Source organism: Poromitra crassiceps, assembly GCF_964638095.1.
Source record: "Poromitra crassiceps genome assembly, chromosome: 19".
Lineage (NCBI taxonomy): Eukaryota > Metazoa > Chordata > Actinopteri > Beryciformes > Melamphaidae > Poromitra > Poromitra crassiceps.
In genome coordinates this window covers 5,781,101-5,795,993 of record NC_139646.1, presented here as the reverse complement: position 1 = coordinate 5,795,993, position 14,893 = coordinate 5,781,101, and the positions used below count along the sequence as shown (strand labels likewise).

General features: G+C 45.6%; 1 protein-coding gene across 1 annotated transcript; it reads right to left on the bottom strand.

The window, feature by feature from the left end:
* Positions 1-913: 913 nt before the first annotated feature.
* Positions 914-14,799, bottom strand: rexo5 (RNA exonuclease 5; the record flags this gene model as incomplete). The annotated part of the gene is made up of 18 exons (XM_083655308.1): positions 914-1,827; positions 4,227-4,330; positions 4,607-4,812; positions 5,147-5,573; positions 5,730-5,822; positions 7,206-7,343; positions 7,530-7,646; positions 9,482-9,590; positions 10,062-10,150; positions 10,395-10,497; positions 10,735-10,829; positions 11,589-11,727; positions 11,873-11,988; positions 12,255-12,343; positions 12,527-12,634; positions 13,261-13,381; positions 13,696-13,822; positions 14,573-14,799. 18 exons carry the CDS (start codon positions 14,797-14,799, stop codon positions 1,770-1,772), a joined length of 2,466 nt encoding a protein of 821 aa, XP_083511434.1. The 3' UTR covers positions 914-1,769.
* Positions 14,800-14,893: the final 94 nt, after the last annotated feature.

Below are 14,893 nucleotides of genomic sequence, written 5' to 3'. Positions count from 1 at the left end.
AAGAGCATTTTAATGCTGACATTCATGAGTGCTTTTCCACCTTAGGACGGCAGCATATGAATGTAGTAGAATCGGCGGTACCATGCTTTAAGAATCAGTTTATGCCTGGGGTTCCCACTCCCAGTGGCACTAATTGGAACTCTTTCATTCCCTTATGTTATATTCTTGAAAATGTGGGTTATCATTCACTCATTGCATCATCTGCCATAGTTTTCTCTTGCAGTTTTCTAAGCAAAATGATTTAGTCGGGTAAAGGGGGTACTTGGGAGTCAGAAATCACAGAAGGGATGACAAAAACATTTGACATTTTTAATGGCAAAATATCAAAAGATATGGCACTGTACAATATAAATATATATTTCAAGACACAGCATAATTATGAAAAAGTTCAGTGACCATGCTACACTGAGTTTATCCCGTAATCCTGCATGGGGATTTACAGTGGAAAACCTACTTGGAAAAACAATTCTTAACTCTGGACACTCAAATGCTGTTTTTAAAAACATTCATTAACATCATTATTATTATTGTGTCGAGGGAAGTCTGTAAAAATGTACTTTCAAGATTAAGCTCTGTCAGCGAAGATCAAACTCTGGGGTATTGGAGTTGAGTTGCATATTTTGTGAGCTTCAGCAATTTAACTTGCATCCACATGACACACTCCTTCCACACATGGACTGGCAGATGTGTCCGTGCTGCTCTGTGAAGAGAGGAGAGCGGGGTCACATGATCAGATACGTCTGTGCTGCTCTGTGCAGAGAGGAGAGTGGGGTCACATGATCAGATACGTCTGTGCTGCTCTGTGCAGAGAGGAGAGTGGGGTCACATGATCAGATGTGTCCGTGCTGCTCTGTGCAGAGAGGAGAGCGGAGTCACATGATCAGGCATCAGAAACGTCTGTGCTGCTCTGTGCAGAGAGGAGAGGGGTCACATGATCAGGCATCAGATACGTTCGTGCTGCTCTGTGCAGAGAGGAGAGCGGGGTCACATGATCAGGCATCAGAAACGTTTGTGCTGCTCTGTGCAGAGAGGAGAGCGGAGTCACATGATCAGGCATCAGATACGTTCGTGCTGCTCTGTGCAGAGAGGAGAGCGGGGTCACATGATCAGGCATCAGATACGTTTGTGCTGCTCTGTGCAGAGAGGAGAGCGGAGTCACATGATCAGGCATCAGATACGTCTGTGCAGAGAGGAGAGCGGGGTCACATGATCAGGCATCAGATACGTCTGTGCAGAGAGGAGAGCGGGGTCACATGATCAGGCATCAGATACGTTTGTGCAGAGAGGAGAGCGGGGTCACATGATCAGGCATCAGATACGTCTGTGCAGAGAGGAGAGCGGGGTCACATGATCAGATACGTTCGTGCTGCTCTGTGCAGAGGACAGCGGAGTCACATGATCAGGGATCAGATACGTCCGTGCTGCTCTGTGCAGAGGAGAGCGGAGTCACATGATCAGGCATCAGATACGTCCGTGCTGCTCTGTGCAGAGAGGAGAGCGGGGTCACATGATCAGGGATCAGATATGTCCGTGCTGTGCAGAGAGGAGAGCGGAGTCACATGATCAGGCATCAGATACGTCTGTGCAGAGAGGAGAGCGGGGTCACATGATCAGGCATCAGATACGTCTGTGCAGAGAGGAGAGCGGGGTCACATGATCAGGGATCAGATACGTCCGTGCTGCTCTGTGCAGAGGAGAGCGGAGTCACATGATCAGGGATCAGATATGTCCGTGCTGCTCTGTGCAGAGAGGAGAGCATGGTTGCTGGCTCACGAAGAGCCTCGCTTCACCTCCATGAAGCACAAGCCAGGGAGCTGACCGTGGGAGCTGGATAACAAGCGGAGGGAAAAGGAGAACAGGGTTCAGAAATGTGTTAGCTGCAGTACAGACTGTTTCCAGACACACTCCTCACCTGGTGCTGCAGTACAGACTGTTCCAGACACACAGCTCACCTGGTGCTGCAGTACAGACTGTTCCAGACACACAGCTCACCTGGTGCTGCAGTACAGACTGTTCCAGACACACAGCTCACCTGGTGCTGCAGTACAGACTGTTCCAGACACACTCCTCACCTGGTGCTGCAGTACAGACTGTTCCAGACACACAGCTCACCTGGTGCTGCAGTACAGACTGTTCCAGACACACAGCTCACCTGGTGCTGCAGTACAGACTGTTCCAGACACACAGCTCACCTGGTGCTGCAGTACAGACTGTTCCAGACACACAGCTCACCTGGTGCTGCAGTACAGACTGTTCCAGACACACAGCTCACCTGGTGCTGCAGTACAGACTGTTCCAGACACACAGCTCACCTGGTGCTGCAGTACAGACTGTTCCAGACACACAGCAATACTCCTCACCTGGTGCTGCAGTACAGACTGTTCCAGACACACAGCAATACTCCTCACCTGGTGCTGCAGTACAGACTGTTTCCAGACACACAGCCACACTGCTCACCTGGTGCTGCAGTACAGACTGTTCCAGACACACTCCTCACCTGGTGCTGCAGTACAGACTGTTCCAGACACACAGCTCACCTGGTGGTGCAGTACAGACTGTTCCAGACACACAGCTCACCTGGTGCTGCAGTACAGACTGTTCCAGACACACAGCAATACTCCTCACCTGGTGCTGCAGTACAGACTGTTTCCAGACACACAGCCACACTGCTCACCTGGTGCTGCAGTACAGACTGTTCCAGACACACAGCCACACTCCTCACCTGGTGCTGCAGTACAGACTGTTCCAGACACACAGCCACACTCCTCACCTGGTGCTGCAGTACAGACTGTTCCAGACACACAGCCACACTCCTCACCTGGTGCTGCAGTACAGACTGTTCCAGACACACAGCCACACTCCTCACCTGGTGCTGCAGTACAGACTGTTCCAGACACACAGCCACACTCCTCACCTGGTGCTGCAGTACAGACTGTTCCAGACACACAGCCACACTCCTCACCTGGTGCTGCAGTACAGACTGTTCCAGACACACAGCCACACTCCTCACCTGGTGCTGCAGTACAGACTGTTCCAGACACACAGCCACACTCCTCACCTGGTGCTGCAGTACAGACTGTTCCAGACACACAGCCACACTCCTCACCTGGTGCTGCAGTACAGACTGTTCCAGACACACAGACACACTCCTCACCTGGTGCTGCAGTACAGACTGTTCCAGACACACTGCTCACCTGGTGCTGCAGTACAGACTGTTCCAGACACACAGCCACACTGCTCACCTGGTGCTGCAGTACAGACTGTTCCAGACACACAGACACACTCCTCACCTGGTGCTGCAGTACAGACTGTTCCAGACACACTGCTCACCTGGTGCTGCAGTACAGACTGTTCCAGACACACAGCCACACTCTTCACCTGGTGCTGCAGTACAGACTGTTCCAGACACACAGCCACACTCCTCACCTGGTGCTGCAGTACAGACTGTTCCAGACACACAGACACACTCCTCACCTGGTGCTGCAGTACAGACTGTTCCAGACACACAGCCACACTGCTCACCTGGTGCTGCAGTACAGACTGTTCCAGACACACAGACACACTCCTCACCTGGTGCTGCAGTACAGACTGTTCCAGACACACAGACACACTCCTCACCTGGTGCTGCAGTACAGACTGTTCCAGACACACAGACACACTCCTCACCTGGTGCTGCAGTACAGACTGTTCCAGACACACAGACACACTCCTCACCTGGTGCTGCAGTACAGACTGTTCCAGACACACAGACACACAGCTCACCTGGTGCTGCAGTACAGACTTTTCCAGACACACAGACACACTCCTCACCTGGTGCTGCAGTACAGACTGTTCCAGACACACAGCCACACTGCTCACCTGGTGCTGCAGTACAGACTGTTCCAGACACACAGCCACACTCCTCACCTGGTGCTGCAGTACAGACTGTTCCAGACACACAGCCACACTCCTCACCTGGTGCTGCAGTACAGACTGTTCCAGACACACAGCTCACCTGGTGCTGCAGTACAGACTGTTCCAGACACACAGCTCACCTGGTGCTGCAGTACAGACTGTTCCAGACACACAGCCACACTCCTCACCTGGTGCTACAGTACAGACTGTTCCAGACACACAGCCACACTGCTCACCTGGTGCTGCAGTACAGACTGTTCCAGACACACAGCCACACTCCTCACCTGGTGCTGCAGTACAGACTGTTCCAGACACACAGACACACTCCTCACCTGGTGTGGCCAGGCAGCACCACCACAGACAAGGTGCCGTCCACAAGCGATCTGAACAGCTTCCCCAGGCGCTGGTCCAGCTTCCTCAGCTCCGTTTCCTGATCCTACACATATTAGGTGATGGGAATCTTCATCACATCTGCTCTAACTATACATCACAAACTAATGAAACTAGATGAAAATCGAATTACAAACATACTGATGACTCCGTCTACTATTACTCAGTAGAAGTTCAATTCAAGTTTCACTTTAGTAGAACATTTTTCACACATCTCAATGAGTTTGAATTCCAATATTAACAGAAGCGGGGGAAGGGGGGGTCCATCAGCTTCAAGTGAAGATAAATATCATGAGAACCAACTGAAGAGCCAGTTTCTTACCTGGGGGTTGGCGCACCTGAGGTTCCACCCCATCTCTTCAATGGCTGCTTCCCCCTCAGAATCCACAGTCGTCGTCTCTGGGGTTGTCATAGCAACCCACGAACGCAAATGCTGCGGAGTCAGGGATGGACAGACGAGGAACTTCTCGTTCTGGAGTTCCTCAGAAGAGCCGAGGGCTGCGTGCATGCCCTCTGAACTCTCAAACTCTGTCAAACAGACACGTAGGTTGGAAGGAAACATAGACTGACATGCATACATTTTTTATTTAATTTTTTATTTTTCTTTAGTTCGCTTCTTTCATTCTCTAAATATTTTCTTTTGCACTATAAAGGCCTTTTGAGATTGTGTTAAAAGGGTAGACCTAATAAGCCCCGGCTTCAGTCTACACCTTTTGGTCCTGTTTGATCTACATGAAAATTCTTGTATAGATAATTGATTTCTGGAATAATATGACCAAATAAACTAATCAATTCAATTCAAATACAGTACCCACACATACAGACAGAGAACATGCAATAACAATGATGCTTTTTAACTCACTTATGCACGCGTGTCTGCCATGTTGTCCGAGGGCTTTGGCGGGCAGGACGATTCTCTCCACCGCACCAAAGCGACTAAACGTCTCTATGAGCTTCTCCTCGGAGACTCGGGAACCGGAGGCACGGAGCTGCTTTGCTGCAATTAACTCGATGTCACCGGCAGAAGCCGTGAACTCGGAATAGCGAGCATTGATTTTTGACCCGTTCACTTTAGCCGGGTGCAAGCCGTTAGCCAGTTTCACGGCGGTCACATCTGAACAGTTAACATCCAACGTGTGACCGTTGGCCTTTGCAGAGACGTGTATGTGGTTAGCCTTAGTGGGCTTTGATCTGACGGCATAGAGGTGATTAGCGTTGAGCGGGTCCCTCATCAAAGCATCGAGAGTCAGATCCAGGTCCAGCGTTGACTCGGAAACGGGCCTCTGGACCTAGAAATCATACACACAAGCAGACCCCACATTATTGGACCCCACGTACGGTATTGGAACCCCATATATTGGAGAAAGGTTTGTGCATACGCTTAAAGAAGACATGGGGAATTGGTGATACTGTAAAAAAGAGAAGAAAGGACAGCAGGAGGATACCTTGATGTGCTGTCCATGCACATGAAGTCCATGTAGTGTCTTTAAAGCCAGCATAGCTCCCTCCAGCAGCTCAAACTCGATCTCTGCGTGAATCTGGAAGGCAGGGATTGTCGGGAAGGACAAGGAAGATGAACAAAGCCGATCCAAGGAGAGCGGAAAACTAGAGCCAACACTTGAACAACAGCTCGACAGCAACTGTGGCTGAGGAAACATGATTTACAGTATGTAGACCTAAGTCGGACAAAGTTTTAAAAATGAAGGGTCACTTCCGCGAGCAGAAACCGTTCGTGGATTTGTGGGTTATGATGTATACAATGTTTAATATCCTTTGTGCATGATTGTTTGTGTTGCTCCATGATTGAATGACTAATTGACCGATGTTTATGATTTTATGATATCATTGTCTCCCGATCATGACTTTTTTCCCATCTCGCACCAAAATGGTGGAACGAGCTCCCCTCAACAATAAGAACGGCCGAATCACTACCCGTCTTCAAAAAACTGTTCAAAACAGTAACGGTAACAAATCAGACTTCATGTTGCCCCCCTGTAAACCCTCTCTAGTTCCTATGCACTTTGATTCTTATGCACTTTTATTTCTTCTCTCTTCTATCTTGCTACCTTCTATTCTTCTTATCCACACCTCTATTGAAGGTAAATCTGTTTTAATTCTTTGCTGTTTATACATTTGTTTGTTCAAAACTTTTTCTTTTTATTGCTGTACTGTTTTATAACCTGGTTGTATGTCGCTTTGGATAAAGGCATCTGCCAAATATCAATAAAGTAAAAGTAAAGTAAAGTATGTTTACTGTATATTTTACTGCACTTTGCTTTTAACAGGTGCTTAATAACATCTAGGGACGGGCACTGCAAATTAGCCCAGGCTACAAATGCTGGATACATGTCATCAGCCGTTGACAAATGTTTATGTTGTGTATCTGTCCCTACTGTATATAAATAAATGAAATTAAATGAAATTAAATAAAAATGAAACCCGCACGTTTTCTCGTCAGGATTCCATGCTTGGAGGTATAATTCAAGTTTAAGGCTGTGCGTCCATATAGCATTTTAGTCGGCGGTAGAGAAATAGGACATAATTTAATTTACGTTACAGTATGGATACTGGACATGTATTGGAAAGAATCTGACAAGCCTTTTCTTATTCCACAACACTGTATTGTCTGCTAGAAGAGCTAACCAGCTGGTAAGCTAACGTCAGCTGATGTTATCCGCTTTTGTTTCTCCTCACAAAAAGCCCTCCAGGTAGCACTTTTTCCACGCCAAAAGATTAAGAATACTGTGGACACACACCCTTAGAGACGATTTTCAAGGTAATCTCACATTAAAAAACTAAACTAAACAACAACAAAAAACAGTAACCTGACAGGTATCCCAATTCTTTACATAGTCAAAAGCTAAAAACTGCAGTCTAAAGTGAAGGATCGCATCAAGAAGGAGAATTCAGGTGGGCCATACCCTGACGCTTGTGTTCAGCATTTTGATTTTCCGAACTGGTCCACAGCAGCGAAACGTCCGCCTCACCTCTCTCTCAGAGAAACCTGCTGGGAACGGCCCTGCAAACACTACACACATCTCTCTCACATTTGCACACACCTGCAACACACACACACACACACACACACACACACACACACACACAGACACACAGACACACACACACACACACAGACACACACAGACACACACACACACACACACACACACACACAGAGTAAATGGTACATTGCCCAAACACAGATGCCCAAACACGTAGCATGCTGCTCAAAAGGCATGACTCACACTCTGGTAGTGCTGCTCCTGATGAGGGGAGGAAGTGTTCAGGTGGTCCCAGAGGGAAGAGAGATGGAGCACAGAGAAGAAGGGAAACTTGGTCTTTCTCCTGAACGAGGCCAGAACCTGAAGGAAGCAGGATAAGATACATTATGTAGGGAGACACAAGGGGAAGAAGATGGGGTTCAAGAGGGAAGGGGGAAAGGCAGAGGACACCAAAGATGCTACTCAGAAAAGAGAAGTAAGGGTGATGTACCGTAAATTCCGGACTATAAGGCGCACCGGTGAATAAGCCGCACCTTCAAAGTTGACTATTTTTTTCTTATATAAGCCGCACCGGACTATAAGCCGCGGGTGTTTTAATGGTATTTTTTGTTTTTTTTTACAGTGCACACAGTGTCCGCGGTGTGGTGAAAAGAGGGCAAGAGAGGAAATTAAAACAGAAGTGGATTTATAGTTAGAAAGAGTGCTAAAGAAGAGAGAATTCCGTTTTTTATTTTTTTATTTTAGTTACTCACAGTAGGCTACTATTGACCAGTCCAACTCAAAAGATATTCGGCAGTTTCACTTTGAGCTCTTGTTCCGCCGCTGTCCATCAATGGTTATGACGAGTCTCGCTGGGTACAGTACGCCAAAGCGATATCCATTGACTTTAACCTTTTCGATGATGCTGTTGTATGTTGCGCGTTTCTGTTGCACCAACGCGGAGAGGTCCTGCCGGACGAAAAAGCGCGTACCCTCCCAGGTGAGGGGCTTCTTCCCCGCAGCCTGGAGGATGAGTTGACGGTCGGGCCAGCGGAGTAGGCAGATGAAGATGGCCCTCGGTGGCAGGCCGGGGTCTGGACGTGGCCGAGGCGCCCGGTGTGCCCTGTCCACCTCTGGTGGTTTCTCGCCTTCCTTCAGGTCCAGGATGTAACACAGGATTTTGCCACGAAAGCGTCCATGTCACCAATCTCAGCTCCCTCTTTTACATTGATCAGGCGAATGTTATTTCTTTTACTCCTGCTGATTAAGTCATCAACCTGCGTGTGCAGGGTTTCGATTTGTTTTTGCATTTTATCCACTTTCGGACTCACTGTGTTGTTTTTGTCCTCCAGTGCGCTGATGCGCTTTTCCGCATTAGAAACTCTGTTCACGGTTGCCTTATTTTATTTAGTGATTGAGTGGATGGACTTCTGCACGTTTTCAAACTTGTTTTCAAGCTGCTCAAACCTCTGAGCGATGTCGGACTTAATCGATAGTGTTTCACGGAGTAAAAGTTTAGCCCAAGCCGTGTATCTCCAGCCTCCAGCAGGTGAGTCATTTCCTCATTCATGGCGGTGATTGCTTCGTCTTTTTCTTTCTGCTTACCTGTGTTGTGTTATGTTATGTTATGTTATGTTGTTAAAAGAGGGCAAGAGAGGAAATTAAAACAGAAGTGGATTTATAGTTAGAAAGAGTGCTAAAAAAGAGAGATTTTTTTTTTTTTTTTTTGGAAAAAATCCATAGATAAGCCGCACCGTTATATAAGCCGCAGGGGCCAAAAAAGCCCAAAAAACGGGAAAAAAGCCACGGCTTATAGTCCGGAATTTACGGTATTTCTTTTTGGTCTGTACTGAAGATCTGAATAAGAAATACCCTTGTGCCTGGGGTGATGCACATCACATTTCTTCATGATTTGACTTACTGACTGACTCTCTCTCATTAGTTTTAACTGTAAAATTAAGCAGATATGTCATTAAACAATTTTAGTCTAAACCTGGATACCTTCAGATATGAGGGAATTTAATTTGGATCAGAGCAAGCAGATATGAAGCATATACAGTGGGCGAACCTTTTATGAAGACCTATGTGCATAAGAAATTGAAACTACCGGTATATGCATAGTTCAGAAGCAAACCCAAACTAATGTGGGGTTCGAACAACACGGGCCTATGGATGCACTCAGTCAGGAATGGCCGAAATTCAACTCCCGAACTCACCTCTTTGTCAGAGTTGTGCCACTGCTGATTGGATAGATCTAGAATGATGTCAGCACGCTTTCCTATAAAGACCACTGACTGTCCATTCTTCTGTAGTACGTCAGAAAACCTGCACAAGACAGACAGAGAAAGAGACAGAAACATGGGAGTCTATGTCAAATATAGATGCAGCAGCATCTGTGATAATGGGGGCTTTACATTGTGAATCAACAACAGGATATTTCTATAACATTTATGAGAAATTACAATTTTGGTCAAGATTGTTCATGCTTTCATGCTAGGGTTCAACAATTAATCAACATTTCATCAAAACTGCAATATGGCCTACTGCAATTTTCAAAGAGCAGGAGGCACAATATTTGTTATAGGAGGAAGGTGTGTCAAAATAACATTTCAAAATGAAATGTTGACGAGGCTGCGCAGCAGCCGAGCTGCTTCTGCGAGCCCCTCGAGGGCAAACCAACAAGGTACTGTTTCTAGTGTAGATAATGCAAGTCCACGCTAGATGTCATGGTCCTGGATTTACCTGTAACTCTGTAGATAATGCAAGTCCACGCTAGATGTCATGTCCTGGATTTACCTGTAACTCTGTGTAGATGTAGATTCACAGGGAGTGGGCTCACTCAAGGGTAGAGGTCCTCCCCACAGCTCCTCCTGAAGCTCTACAACCTGACAATCAACACACAAAAAATGTATCTGTTAAGTCCGTGTCCGTGTGTGTGTGTGTGTGTGTGTGTGTGTGTGTGTGTGTATATATATGTGTGTGTGTGTGTGTGTGTGTGTGTGTGTGTGTGTGTGTGTGTGTGTGTGTTTATATGTGTGTGTGTGTGTGTGTGTGTGTGTGTGTGTGTGTGTGTGTGTGTGTGTCCATGTGTGTGTGTGTGTGTGTGTGCATGAGACAGAGATGTGTTACCTGGTGAGGTCCCATTTGAATAAAGTACTGTGCTAGCTCCAGTGCTGCCAGAGCATCCTCAGTGGGGTCATGACCCTTCTTCTCTTCACTTTGTATTTCTCTCCTGGGGCAAGAGTAAAAAAAAAAAAAGATTAGCCATGGTGTCTGTGTGTCTTAAAGATATACATGTATACCGTATATATGAATATAAAATAAACAAGAGAGAGAGAGAGAGAGAGAGAGAGAGAGAGAGAGAGAGAGTGTGTGCGTGTGTGCGTGCGTAGGTGAGAGCGAGAGAGGGAGAGCATGAGTGAGTGAGAGTGACAGAGACACAGACACAGAGACAGAGTAAAACACTTACTTCAGCACAGTCTCAGCCAGGACCTTGAGCTTAAACTTCTGGCCAAACTCTTTCCTGTACAGCAATGACGTGTCGATGACATGCGGATGGATCAGCTGCAGAGGAGGACAATGTTCAAATATGAGTCAACGCTTCTTCATATTATGTCCCATCACCATACCATACCAGTATAAAAGAGCATTATATATTATGAATTTCTGTTAAACTGCTCAAATAAAGATAACTGGAAGACCAATTTTATTCTAAAACATGCATGTGCGTTTGAAGGGTGTCTTTTCAGATTGAAAGATCCACATTTGAAACGTGTGACAAAATAGTTGCTGGAATAACAGTAAAAGTCTGCAGAATAGTATTGAGATGAATAGCTATTTTGAGATCTTAAAATGTTAACATCTTGGAGGGTGCATTTCAATAGGTCAGCAATAACCTCAATTTGGCATACAAATAGATACATCACATTTCACAATAAAACCTTAAGTAAAGTGTTTCTGAATCTGGTGATGCGCACTCAGTGGGCCGACTGACTTACAGAACTGGTCAATTTGGATATTTGAGATGTAGATTATTGAGACTCAATACACAGTAGTACAGTTATTTAGCAAAGAAAGACCATAAAAGACTACTACAGAGTAGGCATGTTCTTACATGCGTTCTCATGAAACAACAAATACACTTAAAAAAAAAGTTTTATTTGCACTGAAATGTAAAAATAGAAAAAATATGTCTCTGGGTATATACTGTAAATGTTCACTTGCCTCAACGTTCTGATAACTCAAACAACCCCCCCAATTTTTTTTGACAACGCTCAGAACTCAAGCTTCTTATAATAGCAAGCGGAGCTTCAAATCACTCACGTTGAGAGCCTTGAGGTCGTTGTCAAGGGAATGGCCCACCAGCACGGCGTCCCGCGGCAACAACTTCCTGAGTTTTGTCTGAACCTGTCTGACGGTGGTCGTGATTGGGCGCAACATCGCTGCGGTGATGCCAGAGAACCTATCAGGAGGCACATGGCAGTGTACGCACCAGAAAATCATTTTAACATTTTAACACAACGCTTGCAGTTGGTTATTAATCATAAATTAGCTACCTGTACAGTATGTGTGTGTGTGTGTGTGTGTGTGTGTGTGTGTGTGTGTACCTGGTGAGGTAGTTGAGGACACGGCTCTCAGGTTTGACCAGATCGTCCAGCACACATCTCCCATCGCTATCCACCAGAGAAACACGAGCCAACTCATTGCCCTTTTCTGTCAGACACTGGAAATAAATACATCTTTAATTAATGAATAAAACAATTGTTGAATGGGTTATTTGATTGTGGTTTTCATTTACTCATGACACATGACCTTATTGAATTATTCATTTGTCAACGGGTTTGAGTACAATCAACATGAATAAATGGACATACAGCTCAATTTAGGTATAGGCCTAATTTTTGCAGTTCTAGTGTTAACACAACGATGAACCGTTCAATATATGGATTCAAAGAATTAAGCACATAATCAATCTTGAGAGCTCCTCACCATTTCGCAGTCAATTCCATACAGAGGGCTGCTGTCAGTCACACAGTCATCACTGTCTGTACATGCAAAACCCTCAAAGCCTGGCATACCTGCATCGAAAACAAATCAGAGAAAGTGAGGTGATGGGGAGAGAGAGAGAGAGAGAGAGAGAGAGAGAGAGAGAGAGGGAGAGATAGAAGGAGAGGCAGTGAAAGAGAAAGAGAGAGAGAGAGAGACAGAGAGAGAGAGAGAGAAGGAGAGGCAGCGAAAGAGACAGAGAGAGAGAGATTCACCTTTCACAGGGAAGTGCTTCTTGATCATCTCCTCCTGGGTGAGAGTGTAAGCCGTCAGTCCTCTTGCCTCTGTCCCAAACCTCCTGATTACTGGGTGCCATTTCAGGGCTGCAGCAAAGAACATTCACACATACACAAATTCACACATACACAAATGCACTTACAATGAAAACACACGCCAGAACTTTAAACTTCACTTTAACTTAACTTAGAACAAGAGAGGAAAATCAGAGACAAACTAGAGACCATCTTGCCATGGGATCACAGCAGCCACGAAGCACGCACCCTGAATGTGGGCCAGGAGCGCAAAGCAGCAATATGGGGGGGCCCGGGCCCCCTTGCTCAGATCCCACCCATTTTCGAACTCGCCCTTCATTTTGTGTCAACTCTACATCTGTAAAGTTTCGTGACTGCATCTTGCATGGTTAACTTTTGATGCTATCGCGATGCCAAAATTTGTCCACAGACAGATAGACAGACATACTGTATATACACCCTGTAAAGTACTCAACACGGCTTATGTGGTTGTTCCTGCTACAATAGGTGTCTCCAGGACCACATTTTGCCATGGCACACACACAGACACACACACACACGGTGAAAACAATACCAGCCCCACTGTCGCGGCCGGTAAAAAAACAACACAAACACGCACACAGAACATGATCACACACACACACACACACACACACACACACACACACACACAGAACATGATCACACACACATCCCACCTTCATGAAGATGTCTTTTTTCCTGCTCTCTCTGGGAAACAGGTGAACTCTCCCATCCGAGGACTTCACTGCTGAAGATTCCAGATGCCAGGTTCTTTGATGATGGTGTGAAGCTGAGCCTCTGCTCCAGTCAGGTGAATGTACAGATGAAGGCAAACAAGGACAAGTATTCAACCAAAAAGGTCAGAGTAGAAAAAATATATATTTCCTCTATAATTGCCTATTTTTGATGTACTGCTCAGCATCTAAAGACATGGGCTAAGTTCTGGAAGGATCGTTTCATCCAAATAGTTAAAAAAAACAGCCATAGGGCAAAATGATGCTTACCACATGCAAACAATGAAGTGTGTTGGGGTTAATAATGCAAAAGAAAAAATCTCTTAAAAGAACCTGTGTCACTACATTTACTTGACAACCTGTTGTACTGTTACTTACCGTGGTGTAGTTGTTCCTGAGGTGTGGCAGGCTGAGGTAGTGTTGGTAGAAGTGACTCTGGGTCAGGCCGTCAACGACAACAACATTCACTGCCTTCACCCTCTGCTGGTGACGCAGACGACACCAACTGGCAGAAAGACAGGCGGGAGAGGACAGAAAAGAGAGATGTATAGAGTATAATCTGAGTATAATCGGAGTATTCTGCAAGACAAAAGCCTTCCCATTACATCTTTTATCTCCCGGTGTATTATTCTTGGAGTATAGCAGGATCGGGTTCAATTCATGAATCAACTCACCAATTCTAATTCAACAGAGGAATTGGAATGGATGAAAAAATGCTACAGGAAATAGAATTGAAATAGAATTCGAATTTCAGGAAGTGTAATTGAATGTTTAATGAAATTCTGCAAAGTTCCATGTTTTTTTCCTTCCCACATATCTTAAATTACATGAAACATGATAAGTGTTATTATCAATAATGAATTTCATCAAATGTTAAATGTTCCTTTCATGTGGCATTTGATGCCTAACATGCAATTGTAACACATATATTATGACTGAACGTAAAAATGCCTTTTATTTTATTCCTAATGTTTAATTGATCATGTTTAACAAGTCAAGACAAACTAGAAGTGAAATTGAATGGAATTTAACTGCATTCAGTTCTGTTTCCCATTTTAATTCCAATTATGTTTCCTTAGTACTAGGTGCCGCCATGCATTCTCAATTCGATCCATGAATGGCCCCAATTCTGGAATAGGGACACAGACAATAGTATTGGTGTTTTATATTACATTGAATTATTTGGCTTGTCACAGCTGATCTGATCAAGTAGACAACGCCTCATTTGACAGTCATCATTACACACAGGTCTTACCTGGGCTGTTTGACTCCGCCCCCTTTCCCCAGAGCAGCGAAGTGCAGCAGCTCTGTCAGCTCCTCCAGAGTGACTGGTTCCTGCAGGCGGCTGGGCAGCACAGAGATCCTGGGCGGGTGGGGAACACCTTCCAGCTCCGTTTTTAACCTCTTCCCATTCTCTTGTGTCGCTGAGGTGTTGTGCTTCCTTTTCTTGCTGTTGCCGGATACCGACAGTGATGGCTCCATTCCAAAGCTGCTGTATGGGAAAAGGAAGACATCTTCAATAACAATATAACTACTATTCTCACCAGTTCTCACTCTCTGCATTGACTCTTTTTTT